Raw genomic sequence first — 21,444 nt, 5'->3', positions numbered from 1 at the left:
GCCCAGGATCCAAAGTTGAGACTTTTAGGTTAGCAGTCAGTCATGAGCTTTAACATCCCAACACACCCTCCCATAACTAACTCTATAGTGTTTATTAAAAGCTGTCTTTGTTTCACTAAATGGATATGCACTTGACATAGTCATAGACTGTAGACTGAAAATATTGATACCAGTTAGAAGTAAATCACTTTAAAGATGGAACATCCATTAACTAAGCTAAAGTCAAGCTGATATTTGTAACAAAAAATTGCACCCAAATTGAGGGCAAATGTTAGCTTACAGCTTCTGGGGGCAATAGTTTTAGTTTGTCCCATTCCACAGATGGTCCTGATTCTCGGAGAAATCTTCCAAATAGTATTTCAAAGCCATCAAACTCCTTGCGAGTTTTCTGGAAAAATCAATGTTAATATTATAAATATTTTTCACCCTTATATTTCAAAAAGCTGTTTGAAAAAAAAAAATTATTCATAGATGACATTTCTTTAAAAGTGAGGTAAGTTTCTAAATTTTAATAAAGTATGCAACATTTGTTAAATTAATAAATTTCAATAGATTAGTGACATATCTATTTTTATGTATATTTTTTTTTACATTTATCTATTTTAGTCTTAATATACAAATAAAGAAAAAGATCAGTAATTCTTACCAAAAAATAATGAAAACAGTTAATGTTGGGTAAATCATTAGGTAATCTTGTGCAAGATTTCTAGCATGAATACTAAGTTTATACACTCTACAACTCCTTTACTATATAAAAATGTAACATTCCAAATGCAAAGAAATTCTCCCTTACCAATTATAGTATTTAACTAGAGTGTACAAATACACAAATATTTATTTAATTTCAAATGGAATTTATCAAGAAATTTTTAAACAACCTCACCTCCTGTAAACCTGGTGGTGCAGTCGTAAGAAGTTTGTTGAGCTCTTTGTTCATAGCAAACTGAGCATCTTTCCGCATGGCATCCCTAAACTCGATGTCACTCGGAGTACGCCTATGTCCTTTAGCATAGCTGGTCTGCAAAGACAAGAGAAAATGTTTTAAAAGTCAGGCATAAATCAAGTTGAGTTAATAAAAAAAATCCAAGCAATATTTAAGGCCCAATATATAACACATAAGTTAATTTTTAAAAATGAAACAATATTTAAAAACTATAGAAATGTCCATAATTATACTGTTTAATATTTAAAAATGAAATACATGTTTTTTTCTAATCCCCCCCCCTTCCTCCATCATCCCAAAATAATAAAAATGTTCTGTATTTTTTATTAAATTTTAAAAAATGCAGAATAACTTGCTTTCATTCAGTTTAATAATACAGTAATTTTTTAAAGGAAAAAAAATGTGATGTCACCCCCGTTCCCCCTCCATCTCTTGTTGCACATCAACACAAAAGTCTGATACCCCCCCCCCCGATTAGATTTGAAATACTAAAACTTAATTCAAAGTGTTATTATTTGTACATGTAAAAGTTGTAAATGTCCAAAGTTGCAACTGCACAAAAGAAAAAAAAACATGGTTCATAATAATTGTGAACTACTGTAAACATTAACATATGGTGTTTTATGATATAAAATAACATAAACAATACAAATAGTTAAATATTTCAACTGCAACAGAAATTCAAACAAACATTTATCCTATATATAGTAACAGTTGCTATTTGTACTAAGTACTTACAACACAAATAAAAAGTGTCTTATTAAGCTGGACTAAGTACTTACATCACAAATAAAAAGTGTCTTATAAAGCTGGACTAAGTACTTACATCACAAATAAAAAGTGTCTTATAAAGTTGGACTAAGTACTTACATCACAAATAAAAAATGTCTTATAAAGCTTGACTAAGTAATTACATCGCAAATAAAAAGTGTCTTATAAAACTGGGCTATAAAAAAGTGTCTTATAAAGCTGGACTAAGTACTTACATCACAAATAAAAAGTGTCTTATAAAGCTGAACAATCTCCCCCATTGTTAACTAACAAGACAGGAGGGCACTATGTAATTAACTTAAGAACGGCTCATGATGTTATAAAGGTAGTAGTTATTGATTCAATTTACTTTCTAAACGTATTCTGAAATTAAATTAACGAGGAAACTAGTAATAAATTGTACAGGTACAGAATGGTACACAGCACAGAAAGTTCATTAAGTGTTAAAACAAAAAGTGGCATCAAGAGATGGATCAATACTGGTTACCATATTCTATCAATACTTTTTGTTATTTAAATGGGTGGCAGAACATCAGACAGGTAGAGAACTACAGAAATGACAACTACATTTGACAACTACATAATGTGGGTGAATATTCTTTTGACAGCAATTTTGTAAGTATTTATACAGCATAAATTATACAACATCTAAAATATTAGAACACACAGCATTTATCATTACAACATACAGCATCCATCAATAAAACATAATGCATCCATCAGAAAAATATATACAGCACCCATTATTAAAATATACAGCGTCCATCATTAAACATCTGTCATTAAAACATACAGCATCCATCATTAAAACACACAGCATCTATCATTAAACACACAGCATCCATCATTAAAACACACAGCATCAATCCTAAAAATATATAAAGCATCTGTCATTAAAACATACAGCATCCATGATTAGAATAAAAAGTATCCATCACAAAACATAACTAACACAGCATCCACCACAAAACATAACTTACACAGTATCCACCACAAAACATAACTAACACAGCATCCACCACAAAACATAACTTACACAGTATCCACCACAAAACATAACTTACACAGCATCCAACACACAACATAACTAACACAGCATCCAACACAAAACATAACTTACACAGTATCCACCACAAAACATAACTTACATAGCATCCATCACACAACATAACTTACACAGCATCCACCACACAACATAACTTACACAGCATCCACCACAAAACATAACTTACACAGTATCCACCACAAAACATAACTTACACAGTATCCACCACAAAACATAACTTACATAGCATCCACCACAAAACATAACTTACACAGTATCCACCACAAAACATAACTTAGCATCCACCACAAAACATAACTTACACAGTATCCACCACAAAACATAACTTACAAGTATCCACCACAAAACATAACTTACATAGCATCCACCACAAAACATAACTTACACAGTATCCACCACAAAACATAACTTAGCATCCACCACAAAACATAACTTACACAGTATCCACCACAAAACATAACTTAGCATCCACCACAAAACATAACTTACACAGTATCCACCACACAACATAACTTACACAGCATCCAACACAAAACATAACTTACACAGTATCCACCACAAAACATAACTTACATAGCATCCACCACAAAACATAACTTACACAGTATCCACCACAAAACATAACTTAGCATCCACCACAAAACATAACTTACACAGTATCCACCACAAAACATAACTTACAAGTATCCACCACAAAACATAACTTAGCATCCACCACAAAACATAACTTACACAGTATCCACCACAAAACATAACTTAGTATCCACCACAAAACATAACTTACACAGTATCCACCACAAAACATAACTTACACAGTATCCACCACAAAACATAACTTAGCATCCACCACAAAACATAACTTACACAGTATCCACCACAAAACATAACTTACACAGTATCCACCACAAAACATAACTTACACAGTATCCACCACAAAACATAACTTACACAGTATCCACCACAAAACATAACTTAGCATCCACCACAAAACATAACTTACACAGTATCCACCACAAAACATAACTTAGCATCCACCACAAAACATAACTTACACAGTATCCACCACAAAACATAACTTAGCATCCACCACAAAACATAACTTAGCATCCACCACAAAACATAACTTACACAGTATCCACCACAAAACATAACTTACAAGTATCCACCACAAAACATAACTTACATAGCATCCACCACAAAACATAACTTACACAGTATCCACCACAAAACATAACTTAGCATCCACCACAAAACATAACTTACACAGTATCCACCACAAAACATAACTTAGCATCCACCACAAAACATAACTTACACAGTATCCACCACACAACATAACTTACACAGCATCCAACACAAAACATAACTTACACAGTATCCACCACAAAACATAACTTACATAGCATCCACCACAAAACATAACTTACACAGTATCCACCACAAAACATAACTTAGCATCCACCACAAAACATAACTTACACAGTATCCACCACAAAACATAACTTACAAGTATCCACCACAAAACATAACTTAGCATCCACCACAAAACATAACTTACACAGTATCCACCACAAAACATAACTTAGTATCCACCACAAAACATAACTTACACAGTATCCACCACAAAACATAACTTACACAGTATCCACCACAAAACATAACTTAGCATCCACCACAAAACATAACTTACACAGTATCCACCACAAAACATAACTTACACAGTATCCACCACAAAACATAACTTACACAGTATCCACCACAAAACATAACTTACACAGTATCCACCACAAAACATAACTTAGCATCCACCACAAAACATAACTTACACAGTATCCACCACAAAACATAACTTAGCATCCACCACAAAACATAACTTACACAGTATCCACCACAAAACATAACTTACACAGTATCCACCACAAAACATAACTTAGCATCCACCACAAAACATAACTTAGCATCCACCACAAAACATAACTTACACAGTATCCACCACAAAACATAACTTAGCATCCACCACAAAACATAACTTAGCATCCACCACAAAACATAACTTACACAGCATCCACCACAAAACATAACTTACACAGTATCCACCACAAAACATAACTTACACAGTATCCACCACAAAACATAACTTACACAGTATCCACCACAAAACATAACTTAGCATCCACCACAAAACATAACTTACACAGTATCCACCACAAAACATAACTTACACAGTATCCACCACAAAACATAACTTAGCATCCACCACAAAACATAACTTACACAGTATCCACCACAAAACATAACTTAGTATCCACCACAAAACATAACTTACACAGTATCCACCACAAAACATAACTTAGCATCCACCACAAAACATAACTTACACAGTATCCACCACAAAACATAACTTAGCATCCACCACAAAACATAACTTAGCATCCACCACAAAACATAACTTACACAGCATCCACCACAAAACATAACTTACACAGCATCAAACACACAACATAACTTACACAGCATCCATCACAAAATACAGCTAATACAACATCAAACATAGGCAGACATAAAATTTTAAAGCATTTTAAACAGGCAAGTGTATATTGATTAGTTGTTAAAATGGCCACATAAGAGTAGCAGGTTTGTTCAGCTAACACAAAGTTGGTCTGCACAAAACTAAATAAAGGGCAAGAAGTTTACTGACTAAACAAGTAGAATGGGTAACATATAGTGGGGTAGTTTGGTCAAGTAGACCACCCAACTAACAAGTAGACAGGTAGAATTAGTATTAAATAGTGGGGTTGTGTTAAGTACAAAACCCACACTAACAAGTAGAATTAGTATAAACAGTGGTGTTCTGTGTCAAGTAGATAGCCATGACTAACAAGCAGCATTAGAATCAGATAGTGATGATGTATAGTAGACCACCCAACTAACAAGCAGCATTAGAATCAGATAGTGATGATGTATAGTAGACCACCCAACTAACAAGCAGCATTAGAATCAGATAGTGATGATGTATAGTAGACCACCCAACTAACAAGCAGCATTAGAATCAGATAGTGATGATGTATAGTAGACCACCCAACTAACAAGCAGCATTAGAATCAGATAGTGATGATGTATAGTAGACCACCCAACTAACAAGCAGCATTAGAATCAGATAGTGATGATGTATAGTAGACCACCCAACTAACAAGCAGCATTAGAATCAGATAGTGATGATGTATAGTAGACCACCCAACTAACAAGCAGCATTAGAATCAGATAGTGATGATGTATAGTAGACCACCCAACTAACAAGCAGCATTAGAATCAGATAGTGGGGTTGTGTGTCAAGTAGACAAACAAGTAGACAGACAGCAGAACTAATAAGAGATAGTGTTGAGTGTGTAGCCAGCTGAGACAGCACACAGCTTACAAGTTATGTCAAGTTGGTTGAGTTATTGGTTAGATAACACCAGGTTGTAAAATAACAACTTCAGTCTGACTGGAATGTGTTTACATAGGTAGCTCCTATTGGCTAGACTGCTAGCCAGGAAGTTTCAAGGTCATCTGGGTACAAGCCAGTGTAACTCCCCTGAGTCCACTCAGCTCTAATAAGATCCTAACTCACATTAGGGAAAGAATAGGCGGCTGGGCATTATGCTAACCACATTATCCCTTCATGTGATGAGGTTTTGAAACATAAGAGCTCTACTTCATCTGCCCAATGGATTGCTAGGTCTAAGGTGGAGTCTTTACTTTTATCTTTCTTTTTATAGTTAGACATATTCTAACAAAGTTTAAAAAAAAAAACATTTTCTTTAGTTTTGACCGATTCAGCAAACAAAATTCAAACAAGATCGTTAGCACTATGTTTTTTAAAAGCTGTACTATAATTAACTAGAATGTCAAAAAAAACTTTTCTGGTAAGATTTTCACCATCTTAAGATAGAGATCCCACTTACATTACTGAGATAAGATAAAACAAATTTATTTCACAATAAGCTAGCCTTGACATCAGTCAATACACAAGGTTAGAAACTAGGCAGGCCTGAGGGGGTTGCACACAGTTCAAATTGGCTTGATTTCCTTACATGAGCTGGATGTTTAAATCAGAAAACTAGATACATAAGACTGAATGGTTAACTTTTAGTAACATGAACATACTAATCTAGCCTATGTATGGATGAATAAAACTATGTGCATTTGTATGGATGGATAAAAACAATCATCCTATGTACAGGTGGATAAAAACTATGTGCCTATGTAAGGATGGATAAAAACTATGTGCCTATGTAAGGATGGATAAAAACAGCCTATGTACAGATGGATAAAAACAATGATCCTATGTATCAATGGATAAAAACTATGTGCCTATGTACGAATGGATAAAAACTACGTGCCTATGTAAGGATGGATAAAAACAAACAGCCTATGTACAGACGGATAAAAACAATGATACTATGTATCAATGGATAAAAACTATGTGCCTATGTACGAATGGATAAAAACTACGTGCCTATGTAAGGATGGATAAAAACAAACAGCCTATGTACAGATGGATAAAATAAAAGAAAGGCATAATATAAACAAGTTAGTTCACAAATATCTTCTGTTCCATACAATACTGTTTTGTATTATGATCATCCCACAAAACTATATGGGGGAGGGGGGTGTAAATCTAATAAAAGATCAGTGTAACCCCCACAATAACTATGTCATCACAGGTAGAAACACACGAGAGTGAGCACTCAGCCCTCACAGGAAATAACTCAGTTCTTACCTGGGTAATACTTCGCAGATTAAGTAAATCCATTGTGGCCAATACTTCTGGCTTATAGTGGCCAACTCAGTGGTGACAGAGTGGCCCGCAGCATATAGCGACCAGCGGTGGCCAGCAGAAATGTAACAACACCTAACACCTGATCATTGAGAGACATGCAGGTACTAAAGCAAAGATAACCTTCCAGGCGCCTGTCAATCACCACACCACGACATGGCATGAAAAGAATATCTCTCCTATCTGCCGTCTGCTAAACTTAGGTCCCGTAACTCGGGGACTTCCTACTTGCTGTGACAGTCCCAGTGCAGAGGTAATATTTTTTTTTTCTTCGCTTGCATCCATCTGGGTGGTCACGTGATTTTATACTACTGTAAAAACCCTATTTACCACAACATCGATTTTTAAAAAAAAAACTGATCTCCAACATTGTTTAACCCGGATTAGCTCTGAGCTGGATAAGCTTGGGTGAACACATTGTAGGGTCAACGCGGATACGCTTTTCTGGGCAAACATTCGATAACATCACAGGCACATTGGGAGGGGCGAGGGGGAAGTTCGGTGTGTTGGGTATGACGTATTGAGGAAGGGGGGCGGCATCATTAAAATGTATCCAGCCGTGATGCACGTCACCATCGTTTGAAAAGACGGGTGTTTGTAGTTTATGTGTCTGAGTCACGTTGTGTAGCCTAGGTTTTCTTTTAACCCCATCCCTTTCAACACACCCTATCTCCCGTACGTATCTGTAATTTCACGACCCAGTGCTAACGGGCCCAACACAAGTTTCTAAACGAATCGATCCACTGCACAGTTTACGTCATATTAAGAACAAACAGGTTGACATATCCGCTGTGCTCAAGGTTTACGTCTTTACATCAACCAGAAAGTTTATAGGAAACGTCATAAGTAAGTTGATGTAAACGACATCGACATTTAACTCGATCAGATTTACACCAGTGGTTATATGACTTTACACACAACAGGCCAGCCCTCCTCTACACTAGAGGCTATATATGACTTAACATAAACCTGATTGCTTCATATTTACATTTCGTGATATATGACTTTTTATAGGCCTACACACGAATGTCCCCGTTGTTGGGCCCACAAGGTACCTGCCATCACCAGTGGTGTACATCGACCAAGGTAAGACAAGATAAAAAGAAACGCCGACCCTTGCTTCCTACAGATATTTTCTATAAGCAAACACACACACAATACCAAGAACGACAACCTCTTATTTCTCGCGATGAATACACCAGATGCCCAATATTCAAGCGTTCACTGAATAAAACATTTGCCCCCCCCCCCTTCCTTAAAGTAAAAATCAGACAGGTCATTGTTAGTTACTTCAAGGATAAACGTACACCATCAGAACCCCTACACACGAACCAGTCATATAGACGTCGTTACTTATACGCTCTAGCAGCTATTCTAAACTATTTACCCCCCAGTGACACCGGGGTCACTTTGTGTGACCTCTCGCTGATAACGTAATGGCCGCGGAGTGAAGTCATTCCACGTCACGTCCCGGCCACGTATTTGATTAGGCCCCACCGAAACAGCAAGTAAACTCAAGAAATCCGATGCAATGACGACCGGATAGACAAAAGGCTAGGCTTCAGTGGATGCCGAAACCTGGCATACGACACGTAGATCACTGAAGCGTCACGGAAGGTCAGAGGTTAAAGAAACCAGGTTGGAAGCGGGTTTTAAATGGGTAGCATGTTCCGTGAGATTGTGAGATTATATTCATAGTTCCATTAATAGACAGGGGCGTCAAAAGGGGTGTAACAGTCCAGTGACTCTTGTGAATAAACGCGGTTGTCTTCAATAGGTGTATACGAGTTTAATATTATAGTGTGAGAACATGCACATACGAGGCATGTTTGAATGTAGTTTATACGAATGTAGCAAAACTACAACAAAGCCTCCCGGGAAGCACGATATATCCTCCAAACCTAAAATAATTGAGTTTTCACGACTAGAAGTTGTCGAACTTGACTGATTTTTAATACATATTTTTAAGCAAGCAACTACACAGCGAGAATATAGTAGGCTCGGTAGAACGGCATATACAGATGACACCATGTAAACGTAAACCAGACTGTGACCGGGGGGGGGGTGTACTTACAATCGCCACATCACGTGACGTTGTTCATGTAACGAGTCAAGTGTTCAAATCTGTCCAAGCGCTAGATTAAATCAGTGTAAGCACCGGAGCTAAAACCTCGACTGGAAACAACAACCAGTTTCACTTTTTTTCATTAACTTGAAAATAATGAACCTAGTGTATGGTGATACGTGAGTGATTCGCCCACTCACCGGCGTAGTGACACTTTCAATTAGGCGCCCGGTGAGGTCGATATTATTACCGCCCTACCTTAATATGCGTGGGCGCATCGAATAAATCAAAGCTTAGGCCAAGCCCCCAGAAAGGACACAAATACAACTTAAGATGTTCTCATATAAACTATTATAAACAGTCATGAAAACATTTATTTCATTCCACTGTTTGCATGAAAAAAAAAGATACGAGGCTAGAATCACAGTGAGTACAATAACGGAGTAATTTTTTTAAATTTTTGTTGAGGATTTTTGAATGGTTGGGGTCTTCTTCTTCTGCGTTTTTTATTTAGATTATGGTGGAGGATTTAAACAACAAGCTAAACTTCGTGTATGAACTGGACTGTGGTTGAGGTGAAACATATGAAATTTACAAAACATATAGTCGTAAATTTAAACTACAGGACGGTGTTTTTTATTTAGCCGATAAGAAATTGCCCAACACCGCCGCGATATTAAAAAAAAATTATAATTGGTTGTTTACTCTAGGCTACTTTTACCAACTGTTGCCATTTCGATTTTTCTTTCTATGAGAAAAAAAGAAACTTAAAGCGATTAAACTGTTTACAACATGTGCACGGCAATCAAACATGTTGGTAAGTGGGGAGAGGGGGGGGGTAACAAACATTGATCCATGGGTCAATGTGGCACGTCAGAACCTACTTGGTCACCTAGGGATTACATTACTGGCCAACAACAGGCGGGTCAGCTGATTGTACATGTCCAGTATGGCAGGTAAGCCAATTATACTTGGCCGAACTGACAAGTCGGCTAACAAAATGTCCAAACTTGCCAGTCAACAAGTGACCAAACAGGCTAGTCAGCAAGCGACAGTAGGTACCCAAATTGGCAAGTCGGCCAGCAAAACTGGCAAGTTAGCCGACTCTGGGCAAACCAGCCATTCAGCCAAACTATGCATGGACAAACCAGCTATTCAGTCCGTTGCAACAGTATCGACTTTCACAAAATTATCATCTTCAGCCTAACCTGTCAGGGTTAAATCACCCTAACATTTACTGGACCTGTAGATGTGAATTATGGATAATGTGAACAGCGTGTGGCGAGGGTTAAGCTACACAGCGGTCGACTGTATCATGCCCGCACATAAAAGGTTCTGTCAAGCTAATCAACCTAACTATATACACCATATGTGGTCTAGATAGAATACAATTACACGTTTAGCTAACACCGCCATCCCCTGTACACACCATATGGTTTGGGCACAACAGCGTTATTCGCGATGACGGTTTACTAAACTGACTTGTCGCGTTGTTTCTTCAAGCTCGACCAGAAATCTAGTTCTAACAGCTAAATTAGGAGCTGATGGATAGACCACAGGAGAATTTCCGGAGCTGAAGGATGGGCCAGAGGTGCAAATGGAGTTTTCCGGAGCTGAAGGATGGGCCAGAGGAGCAAATGGAGTTTTCCGGAGCTGAAGGATGGGCCAGAGGTGCAAATGGAGTTTTCCGGAGCTAGATGATATTCCCCCATAGAAAGTGTGTTTTGCAGAATTGGAAGAGATGGGCGCTTAGAGAAAAGTGGGATTTTCGGAACTGGAAGATGGTAAAAATGAGGTTTTCTGAGCTGCAGAATAAAACAGAATCGGATCCCCCCCCCCCTCCCCCAGTTGTTTTACAACACTGTCAGAGGCGCCCCCCCCCCCCACCCCCAATATAAAGCTACGACATCAGCTGTAACCAGACCGACAACACAATCACAAGACCACGTCATTCGTCAAGCGTCTGTTGCCTTACTATTGGTAAAACATGCATACTCGGCTGTAAATGTAACGCGTAGCTGACACGGAGTATCGAAGCTACTTTCAGCTGGTGTCCATACCCTAACCATAATAAGGTTAAATTTAGCATATATATAAAATATACATACATTTCTTACACTTCCATGAGTAACACAACTTTAAACCCAAATATAACCCTAAGTCGTATCTCGCAATATGTGGCTGATCAATAAGAACAAGAACAACACCTGGGCCTATATTATACGGACAACAAACACAGTTTAAGTTATCTGCGCTGGTGGCAGCCGTAAAACATTGAAACTTGCCCAACTAGTTATGCTATTTTTACTTGTGATTTAGCATTAAGAAGTAAAAAACAGAGAGAGAGAGGGAATGACATTGAAAGGAAAGGGGAGACCACTTATTAAACAACGTCAACTGATATGTAAAATACACCTTGCGTGAATAAACGGTTGAATCAATCTAAGTCACGTGACCAGTAGGATTCAACTGTGACAAGTCTTACCCGTCGACAGCAAGGATGCTACTAGTCTACAATTCAAGGTAGGTCCTTAGTTCTTTTTTTTTGTCTAACTTTAAAAAAAGATCACATTAAGAAAGTATAGAACAACCAGACACCCCAACACTAACTTGTTCAGATAAGCCCCACCAAACAGTTAACACTAACCCCAACCCTAGAGTCGGGTAGGGATTTGTTTTAATGGCGTTCGTTTAATATTCAAATGTCTAGACATCAGAAAAAAAGTCACAAGTGGCGGAGCTTGTCTAGACCCGTGTAGTCAGTGCAATACATACATCACACTATTCCTCACCACCAATCTTCACACGTGGTCACAAAATTTTTAAAAAGCTACCCCTAGGCAAAAAAACGTTACCATGTGCTGAACCCTCCCCAGCCCCTTCAAATAAACAAATCACTAAAAGAAAACTGATTTTGATTTTTTAAAAATATAAAAAAAAAAAAACTGTGCGAAGTAAAATTTCTTAGCCGTACCCCCCCCCCCCTCTTATCGCTAGTCAGAGCCCTCCCCTTGCCCTTACATGCTTGACATCATGTATGGAAGAGTCTACGTGTAATTTTTAAATATTTGGTTAATGACTGTGGTGGGTCACTGGGTTGTTTTATTTTCCTTATCAAAAGTCAGGTCAGGCTTGGAAACACATTAAACGGCACCATGTACAGACGCAATGTGTGTAAAACATGGGCTAACGGTAAAAATCTGTTCAACCGTCTGTGGAAAATACATGTCCTACACAACACAGAAAGTAGAGGGGGGGGGATAGATAGAAACCATAATCACATGTATCTTCGTTCACGTTTTTAACCCTTGGAGCTCTAGCGACCCCTGGCTAAAAAATCACACATCGCTCTTTCTTTGTGGACTAATAAGACATTTCCTGTTACATTTAATGTAAATTTTTTTTTTAAATCACACATCGCCTTTCCTTTGGAGGGGTTGTAAAACATTACTTGCTATTTTTAAAAGTAAGAACTATAAACAAAAAAATAATTTCAAACTTAACTGTTTAAATGTGAACAGTTTATAAATGAAAAATAAAAATAAAATGAAAAACAAAACCAAGAGAATATTAAATTGAATATTTTCATTGCCTTGCCTTACACACCATGGACATTTCGTTTTCTTTTAGAGGACACTTTGCGCAAGGCAATCAAGTTGAATCAATGCATCTTTTTATTTTCTTCCAAGCGTGCATGTGTGGCTAGACTTAGCGAAAAGCTAGAAAAATGGAAGAACCCATCTATAGACACACAGGTACCCGTGACAATAAAGGAAGTACATTTCAAAATCGTGGCTATTAAGATCAAGTTGAACTCCGCTACCCATGCGGTTTAGTAGGTATTTATAAATTCATTTTTAAATAGATGAAACAGCCTAAAAGCAAAAAACTTCAGGTGTTTATTCGGAAACTGTAGTAAAATTATTTATAGTGCTATGCTGATAAAAACGGATAAAAAGAAAAAACGGGAAAGGGGAATAATTCAACGACAAAGCTAACAGTAAATATTATGGATTGCCTCCCTTTATTACTCTTTTTTTTTTTTTAATTCGGAATTTTTTTTGCTGTTAAACTGTAGGCCCACTGAGGAGCCGAATTAGAAGGAATTAAAAAAAATCGTTCACAGCCTAAATCACACAGATGTGAGAAATAAATCCCAAATTTACTTTAAGTAATACATAAAATACATCAACATTATGTCAAGCTAACTCCCAAAATGTGTTTTCACAACTGTGTTTCAAATTAGGAGATAGCCAAACTAGCAGACACAGCACATTAAGTAGAGCATCTGTTTTCACTAAACCCACCCAGAACAATGTGAATGAATTCGCTGAAACTGAAAATAACTAGGACAGATAAGCAAGTATTCCAGCAAGTATTTTTCAGAAAAAGCTTTCCTTTTTTCTATTCAGTAAGTTGCTGAGTCAGCAAACTATCTCTGTATTCTGAGGCTCTTACTTTACTTCTAGAATGTATACTAAATGTCATTTCAAGTTTACATGTAAAAACTACAATAAACCTACACAAATATGAAACTAAGGTAAACAGGTTTGCAACAAAAGTAACATAGCAATTGAGAGTTATTGTGTTTATAAGTTTCATCTCCCTTTTCACTCAATTTTATAACATGGTTTTAATTTATGGTTATACACATGAGATAACATGAACCATAAAAAAGTATAAGTCAATATTAAAAATGATCACAAGAACAATGAACTACAGATCATACTACTTATCTTAGTGACTCACAGTAATTCATACTGGTTAGGAATCCCCATGTTTTTATAAAACTTACGTTGGTAATAATTACGTTAAGAGTTTAAAATAATTAAAATTGAATTACGGTTAACGTTACCATAGAAACAACTAACACAATTATATTTCTATAGTTAAATGAGTATTACACACTAACTGAGTTAAGTTTTATGAGGTCTGTAAATCACAGTAAAGCAAAGTTCTAGTCTAATAGCTTAATAAACTTAATTATACTTAATAATAAGTAGTTAGAGTTTAGAGAGTTAAAAAAAATAAAATTACTTCAGCAAACAGGTGAGGTAGACTAGAAAGTAATCACACTTGTAATAACTAATTGGTAATTTTTAAGAATTGCATTAGACAAGTCACAATAATATATATTTAGTTATAAGTGGCCCACCAGTTGGTTGTGGCTTGGTCAATTACTTTATGTGTATATGTGGGTGGGGAAAAGAATGTAGGTGAACTCATATATTACATGTAATTACAGAGCTTTATTCGTCAAGTGTCAAATTACTGAAATTGTAATAATATATTATATTATATACTATAGGCCTAAGTATAGCCTATAGATCTAGTAGTAATAGTAGTAGGCTTATTAAATTTATTTTTAACTTCAAACTTAGACCCTTAGCCACCAAATGTAACGTTTTTGTTTTCTTTTATCAAATGTAATGTTCTTCTGTTTCTCGCTCTCAGTCACAGACAATCAAAAATGATGAAGAATAAGTCGTCTTCTGCAAATCTTTATTTGACTATCTTTCTTGAGCGGGCATTGTCTGTGTGTAGCGCGGAAGTCTCCTCTAAGGCTAACCCGCCGGTTTATATACCCCACCCGCGAGCGTCTCAGATGACACCTTGCTCTCGGCACGAATTATACTTATAGCGCTTACCTGTTTTAAGTGAATGTTGTACTAGCTAAAGTCTAGATTTTGTTACACTGATTACACTTGATTACAGCAGTACTAACTCCAGCTAGATCTAGATTATTCTTGATCTAATACTAATTACTAATAGAATAGAATAATTTTTATAATAGTAAAAGTTAATAGTATTATAACTATTAGTATTAGTATTACTGTAATAAAGTGTAACACTATTACTACTGTATTACTATAGTATAGGCCTACTATTACTAACTCATAGCTAGATCTGTAGCTCTAGCTAGCTACATTAGGCCTGGTAATTAATTGAATTGTCAATTGTCATTATTAAATTAATCATTAAACTTCATTTATATTTAATCATTTTATTAATTTATTTTAGTAGGCCCCTTACAACATGAATCTAATTCTAAAAATTATTAAATTAAGCACAGCTGTACTACACTACTTCTAACAACTAGTAGACCTCTAGACTAAAATAGTAGGTAATCTATCGTTTTGGGTACGTAAAATCGCCCGCGGCTTTTAATGTACGAAAACGTTACCTCATTGTCAAGGCTTTAATAGAAGTATATTGTGATATGTTTGTGTCAAATATTATAGATAAATGAATAATAAACCTAAATCATTGGCTAAATATAACAATATAGGCCAGAAATTAACTTTAAACAGCAGTGTCTGCAAGCAAGATATGCTATATAATAGTTTTTCTTACTATTTGTGAAATCTACTTAATTCTCAATTTAAACATGACAACTGAATAAAAACGTCCATACTTTATCCTCTAGGCACTAAATTTGGGGGTTGTAGCGAGTTTAGACTAAATTATTGAATTTTAAATTTATTTGTCACTCACAGCTATGATATGACGGATCATCCATGACAACCTGGTTAAAAGTTGAAAGGTTTAACTTTTTAAGTGACCGTGAAATAGATCTAATTTTTTTTCACAAGAGAGTTCCTAAAAGTAGAATTGGCCCGTCTATCGTCGGGTAATATTTTTAGAGGAAAAAAATTTAAGAGAATGTCATCAGAAAAGAATTTAAAAAAAGACAAGACAGAAGTGATTTTTGAATTCTTTTATTTCTTTAATTTTATGACATTTTTTATTGTACAAAAGAGCAAAATAAAAAACCATGCCAGGTAAACGTATCCATTCAAATAGCGGTCACGTGGTCAAAAAAAATAAAAAAAATGTGGTTGTCATTTCTCGGTCGATCTTATAAAAAAACGGTTGAAGATATTTGATTTATTTTTTCATAGAATGATAAAACTAATAATGCTTTACTATGGAAATCAATTTTGTGAGAGGGAGATCTATATTTAAAAAGTTAAATTATTTTGAATGACACCGACTTTAAATTTAGCCTACATTCCCCAAAGCAATTTCTGAAAATGCTTTTCTGGCATATTTAACCTTGCCACCTATAGCATGTTTTTATAACGTGAAAACCCGCCATTTTACTCGTGATAAACATTTTTAAAAGTAATTCTAAGAAGGTCTCTGGAGCTAAGTCGAAAAACTCGCCGGAAGTCATGGTCCGATCCTTACGCCATGTTCTGGTTAGCAACCAAGGACGCTTTTAAGTTAGTGAGCCTCCCTACTATATAAACAGCAGCCATTTGTAAAATAAAGTGACTTCCGCCTGAATCTCGAGCTATAACTACTATAAGTCTATAAAAAAAAAAACAAGATGGCTGCTATAGTAAATGAGCATGGTTGCATCTGTTGGAAACATCGCTGGTGTTCATTTATTACTAAAAAGTTGCAATTCAATTGTTTAAAAACAGGTACATAAATGAAACAAGGAAACATTTTTGTATTTTTTAAAACATAAATCTTCCTCAAAATGTGAAATAATTATTAAAATGTAAGGAGTCACCTGTTTTTCACATTACTAGTCGCGGGCGATTTTACGTACCCAAAACGATAGATTACCAAGAAATAGACTAATAGTAGTCTAGTAGTAAACTTGTTAGATCTAGAATTCTAGAGCTAGATCTAGTCTAGCCGAGACTAGACTACGGACGGACAGATCTAAAGTAGAACTAAAGACTAAATCTATTCAATTGGCAACTTACTTTAGTTAGACCCGAATCCATGACAGCAACACTGTAGTAATGAAAATAACAGATTTCTCTAGATTTCTAGACTCCACGTCTAGTCTAGACAGCAGCAGTTTTGTACTTTTCTTTTTGCGTTTAGACAAGGTGGATTCACAGAGTCATAACCTTTTCCTTGGGTCAAGGCTACACACACAATATAGATGAAAATAAAATGTTATGCACAAACTGACACTTAACAGATTTAGGATCTAGAAATCTAGTATGGATGGAGAGTGCCTTGATCCCGACCAAATTAAAAAAATAAACCGTCAAGGACCTGTAATTTAAAACGTTAAATGTTATCGATTTTCTCTATTGTTTTTAAAGTGCTGGCATAGGTTTATAGATCTAGCTACTTTTTACAGTCACTTTTTACAAAAACTATAAAACTTAGATTTTAGATTTAGACCGAAAAATAGCGGAACAAATTAAGCCGCGAGCTGACCTACACTCTTGTCCTGGTCGTTTTTAAATCTACTCGGTATTAGATCTAGTAGGCTATAGTTACATAGACATAGTAGATCTAGTATAGTGGGCCTACTATTTAATATTTATTTAGGTATCTAGATTAGAAGTCCGTAGATTCTAGATCTAGTAGATAGAATCTAGATCTAGAAGTAACCTTTTTGTTATATTTCAGATTTATTTCCCTCCAGACTAGACCGATAGAGGAGCGTCAGAGGCCTACCTCTTGAAAAAAATCCAGTCAAGATGATTCTAAAACGAGTTCCATTTCTCTTTCATTGTGGTCACAAAAACATAACCATAAAACATTCATTTTCACAAATGCGTAGGAAAAAACTAGATCTAGATCTACTTAATGTGCAAAGTTACAGCAAGAATGCACCATCTGAAAACATTTTGAGCATCCTAAAAACAAGAATAAAAATGTATGGACCATTAACAGTAGCTGCATATATGAAAGAAATCCTAACAAATACACAGTCTGTAAGTGTTATGTAGTTTTACTTTGTGTAATCAAATGCAGAGTTGGCGTGTAGGCCTACAGTAAGGAAATACATATCATTGTTTGTATGTACTATGTAGGCCTAATATGTTTTTTATGGTTTTTTTAACACTGCTTAATGTACTGAAGTTGTTTTTCTTTTTAAATATAATGGCAATTTACGGAACATGTTGCTTGTTTTTAAGCCATTCTACTTTGCTTATTATTGTATAACCACATTTTTTAAATTTCTGTTGAAACATCAACTTTATGAGACACATTTATTTTTGTAAAAATAATAGGCCTACTAATTTTGTTCATATATATAGGGCTACTATATGTACAGAGATGTTTTTGGAACTGATGGAGATTTCATTACCTCACCAGAAATTAGTCAGATGTTTGGGGAGGTAAAAAAGTTATAGTTACATTAAAGTTGATCTTGTGTTTTCAAATATGCATGTATCTATCAACAGAAGATAACAAAAAAGTATACATATATTAATATGGAAGTTTTCATTTAATAAAAGTACCCTTTGATCCCAGTGTTTAGTAATTAAAATAACTATATAAGATACTATTTAAATAATTATAAAAGATAGGTCCACTATTTACTTATTCATTATATATTTAATTTTTCTATTTTTATCAGATGATCGGAGTATGGATTGTTAATGAATGGATGAATCGCTACAATGATAGGATACAGATAGTGGAGCTGGGTCCAGGAAGAGGAACGTTGGCTGATGATATGCTCAGAGTAGGATTTATTATAATGACCAGGTACTTACTTTTTAAGCCAGAGAAAGAGAAATGACCCATAGTGTTAAGTTATTGTTTTGTAATGTTTCTTTGCACTGATGATTAATAATATCATACTTTTTTTTAGTCTTTTCTCTACTCCAGGTTTAAAAGGAAAGTATTTGTTACTATTGTAATGTGCTTTTTTTATTCAGAGAGTTGTATTTAAAATATAATTTCTAAGTTTATATTCTTTTTTTTTGCATTATATTTATTAAGTTGTTTTATTGTTTTTCAAGGTTTTTTCACAATTCCCAAACATCGCAGATAAGGTCAGCCTTCATTTGGTTGAAATCAGCCCTACAATGAGCTCCTTGCAGGCTGCTAAGTTGTGTGAAAAAAATGAACCTGACAATTTTAAGACCTGCAAATCAAATCCAGGTGATTCCACCACTGTTACCTGTCAGTACCAAAGTACATCAAAATATGGGACTCAAGTTTTCTGGTATAAAGAACTAGCTGATGTTCCTAAGGGACTGTCTTGTTTCATTGCCCATGAATTTCTGGATGCCCTTCCTATTCACAAATTTCATGTAAGATAGTTTGAATAGCAGTGACTTAAGCATCAAACTACCTATTTTTCATATGTTAATATAAAAAAATATAAAAAAAGTGAAAAATCTAAAACAAAATATCAAATTTTACAGTTACTTCAATGTTGTTTAGGGTATACATGTATAAATAATATACAGGTTGTATTTAGGCCAAACAACGTTAAGGAATTAATATTCCTACATTCTCTCATTATTAAATCAGAAAACAGACAAAGGGTGGAGAGAAGTAATGGTGGATGAAGATCCAGAAAGTGGTTTGTTAAGATTTGTTTTAGCCCCAGCACCTACACCAGCAAGTATTGCTTACCTCAAGGTAATGCTATAATTTTTATTCCTAAACCTATTAGTGTCATCAATTAACACTTAGAAATTCTCTATCATAAAGCATTAGCATTACATTAACTTGAAAATCCTATATGGTTCATATCTGATATGTTGTAATGAAGGTGTAAATATTTGTGTAGTTTTTTTTTTTTAATATTTAAATCATTGTTATAAAATATGAACTGAATATATAAAAATAAATATAATAAGAAAAATTTTTAACAATCTAAGAAAATGTGTAACCTAGCTAACCAGCAATGGGTTACCCCTCTTGTTTTCTAGGATCTGCCTAATGATGAAAGAATCAATGTGGAAGTTTGTCCTCAAGCTGGCATTGTGGTGCAGGAAATTAGTCACAGGATAGCACATGATGGTGGGTTCTCATTACTTGCTGACTATGGTCACACAGGCGAAAAAGGAGGAACTTTTAGAGTAAGTCGTTTTGACTTTAAATTATTTTGTTTAAACATTTATTGCAAAAAGGCATTAATTGCTCTAGCTTTTGTCAAGTTGGCCTACATAGAAATCTATAAAAAATATTCTCTGTTCCATATATTTATATATGAAATTAGTGCTATAATAAAAAATGAATTAAAAAATATAAAACATCACAACACAAGAACAGCAAACGCTAAGATCTTTGCTTGCTTTTTTTTTAGTACTGTAATTTTAAAATGACACAAATTTGATTCTAAATCCTTTTGACCATCTTTCTATTATAATTATTAAACTGCAATGATTTTATTAGGTGAAAAGGTAAAGTTCTTTGCTTCACCATTGTTAATTCAATTGAACTTGAGCAATATGAATTGATAGTTTTTCTGTATTTGTGTATCAGGCTTTCAAAAACCACAAGTTACACGATCCTTTAGATCAACCTGGTACTGCTGACCTCACAGCTGATGTAGATTTTTCTTACCTGAAGAGATGTATAAATGCTAAAGGTATTTAATACCATCTAATTAATTAAATAGTTCTGATATTTTATCTTGTCCTCAGTATCTTTTTAGTTTTATAAATATTTTTTTTTCAGTGAATGTTTATGGACCTATAACTCAGGAGAGATTTTTGAACAACATGGGAATAGGATATAGATTGCAGGTAGTGTAAGAAAATATATTTTGTATTTGATATTAGAAAGTGTTTGGTAAAATTGTTACATATATTTTTCCAAATATGTTTTAGTCATTGCTGCAGCACACAAGTCAAGAGCATTGGTCAAGTCTTATTTCCGGCTACAAGATGTTAACATCGCCAGAGCAGATGGGAGAGCGCTTTAAGTTTATGTCAATTATGCCCAGAATGGAAAAAAGCTACACACCTGCTGGGTTTGCAAGTTTGAATTTGGAGGCAGATAAACACAATTAGTAGCAACACTTATTGTATAATTAATTAGTTTATTTTTTAAAA

General features: G+C 35.0%; 2 protein-coding genes across 11 annotated transcripts in view; one reads left to right on the top strand and one right to left on the bottom strand.

Moving 5' to 3' along the window:
* LOC131945260 (UTP--glucose-1-phosphate uridylyltransferase) overlaps positions 1 to 17,539 on the bottom strand; it is a 25,541-nt gene extending 8,002 nt beyond the window's left edge. Inside the window, exons 1-3 of one of the 4 annotated variants that reach the window (XM_059306335.1) lie at positions 17,386 to 17,539; positions 884 to 1,018; positions 281 to 388 (exon numbers count right to left, since the gene is read on the bottom strand). In XM_059306335.1, the coding sequence (XP_059162318.1) occupies positions 281 to 388; positions 884 to 1,018; positions 17,386 to 17,406 (264 nt within the window). In that variant the 5' untranslated portion in view covers positions 17,407 to 17,539. Of the gene's footprint in view, positions 1 to 280; positions 389 to 883; positions 1,019 to 1,929; positions 1,999 to 7,542; positions 7,970 to 13,270; positions 13,384 to 17,385 lie in introns of those variants that run through there. The other 3 variants (XM_059306336.1, XM_059306334.1, XM_059306333.1) reach the window with 3 other exon arrangements.
* On the top strand, positions 8,641 to 21,444 carry LOC131945261 (protein arginine methyltransferase NDUFAF7, mitochondrial). Of its 7 annotated transcripts, XM_059306339.1 has the most exons (12): positions 8,641 to 8,685; positions 11,984 to 12,187; positions 13,354 to 13,503; positions 18,050 to 18,357; positions 18,685 to 18,765; positions 19,008 to 19,115; positions 19,396 to 19,689; positions 19,913 to 20,023; positions 20,317 to 20,466; positions 20,873 to 20,978; positions 21,068 to 21,135; positions 21,220 to 21,444. In XM_059306339.1, exons 4-12 carry the CDS (start codon positions 18,121 to 18,123, stop codon positions 21,400 to 21,402), a joined length of 1,338 nt encoding a protein of 445 aa, XP_059162322.1. In that variant the 5' UTR covers positions 8,641 to 8,685; positions 11,984 to 12,187; positions 13,354 to 13,503; positions 18,050 to 18,120; the 3' UTR covers positions 21,403 to 21,444. The 7 variants fall into 7 exon arrangements, with proteins under 7 accessions (XP_059162322.1, XP_059162324.1, XP_059162321.1 ...); XM_059306341.1 differs by lacking the exon at positions 8,641 to 8,685 and having other exon boundaries at positions 11,910 to 12,187; positions 13,354 to 13,419; XM_059306338.1 differs by lacking the exon at positions 8,641 to 8,685 and having other exon boundaries at positions 11,910 to 12,187; positions 13,354 to 13,499.

Source organism: Physella acuta, unplaced genomic scaffold (assembly GCF_028476545.2).
Source record: "Physella acuta isolate Inbredline_101_S28 unplaced genomic scaffold, ASM2847654v3 ptg000533l, whole genome shotgun sequence".
NCBI classification, from domain to species: Eukaryota; Metazoa; Mollusca; class Gastropoda; family Physidae; genus Physella; species Physella acuta.
Note: the sequence above shows the minus strand (reverse complement) of the source record. Positions and strands in the feature narration are given on the sequence as shown.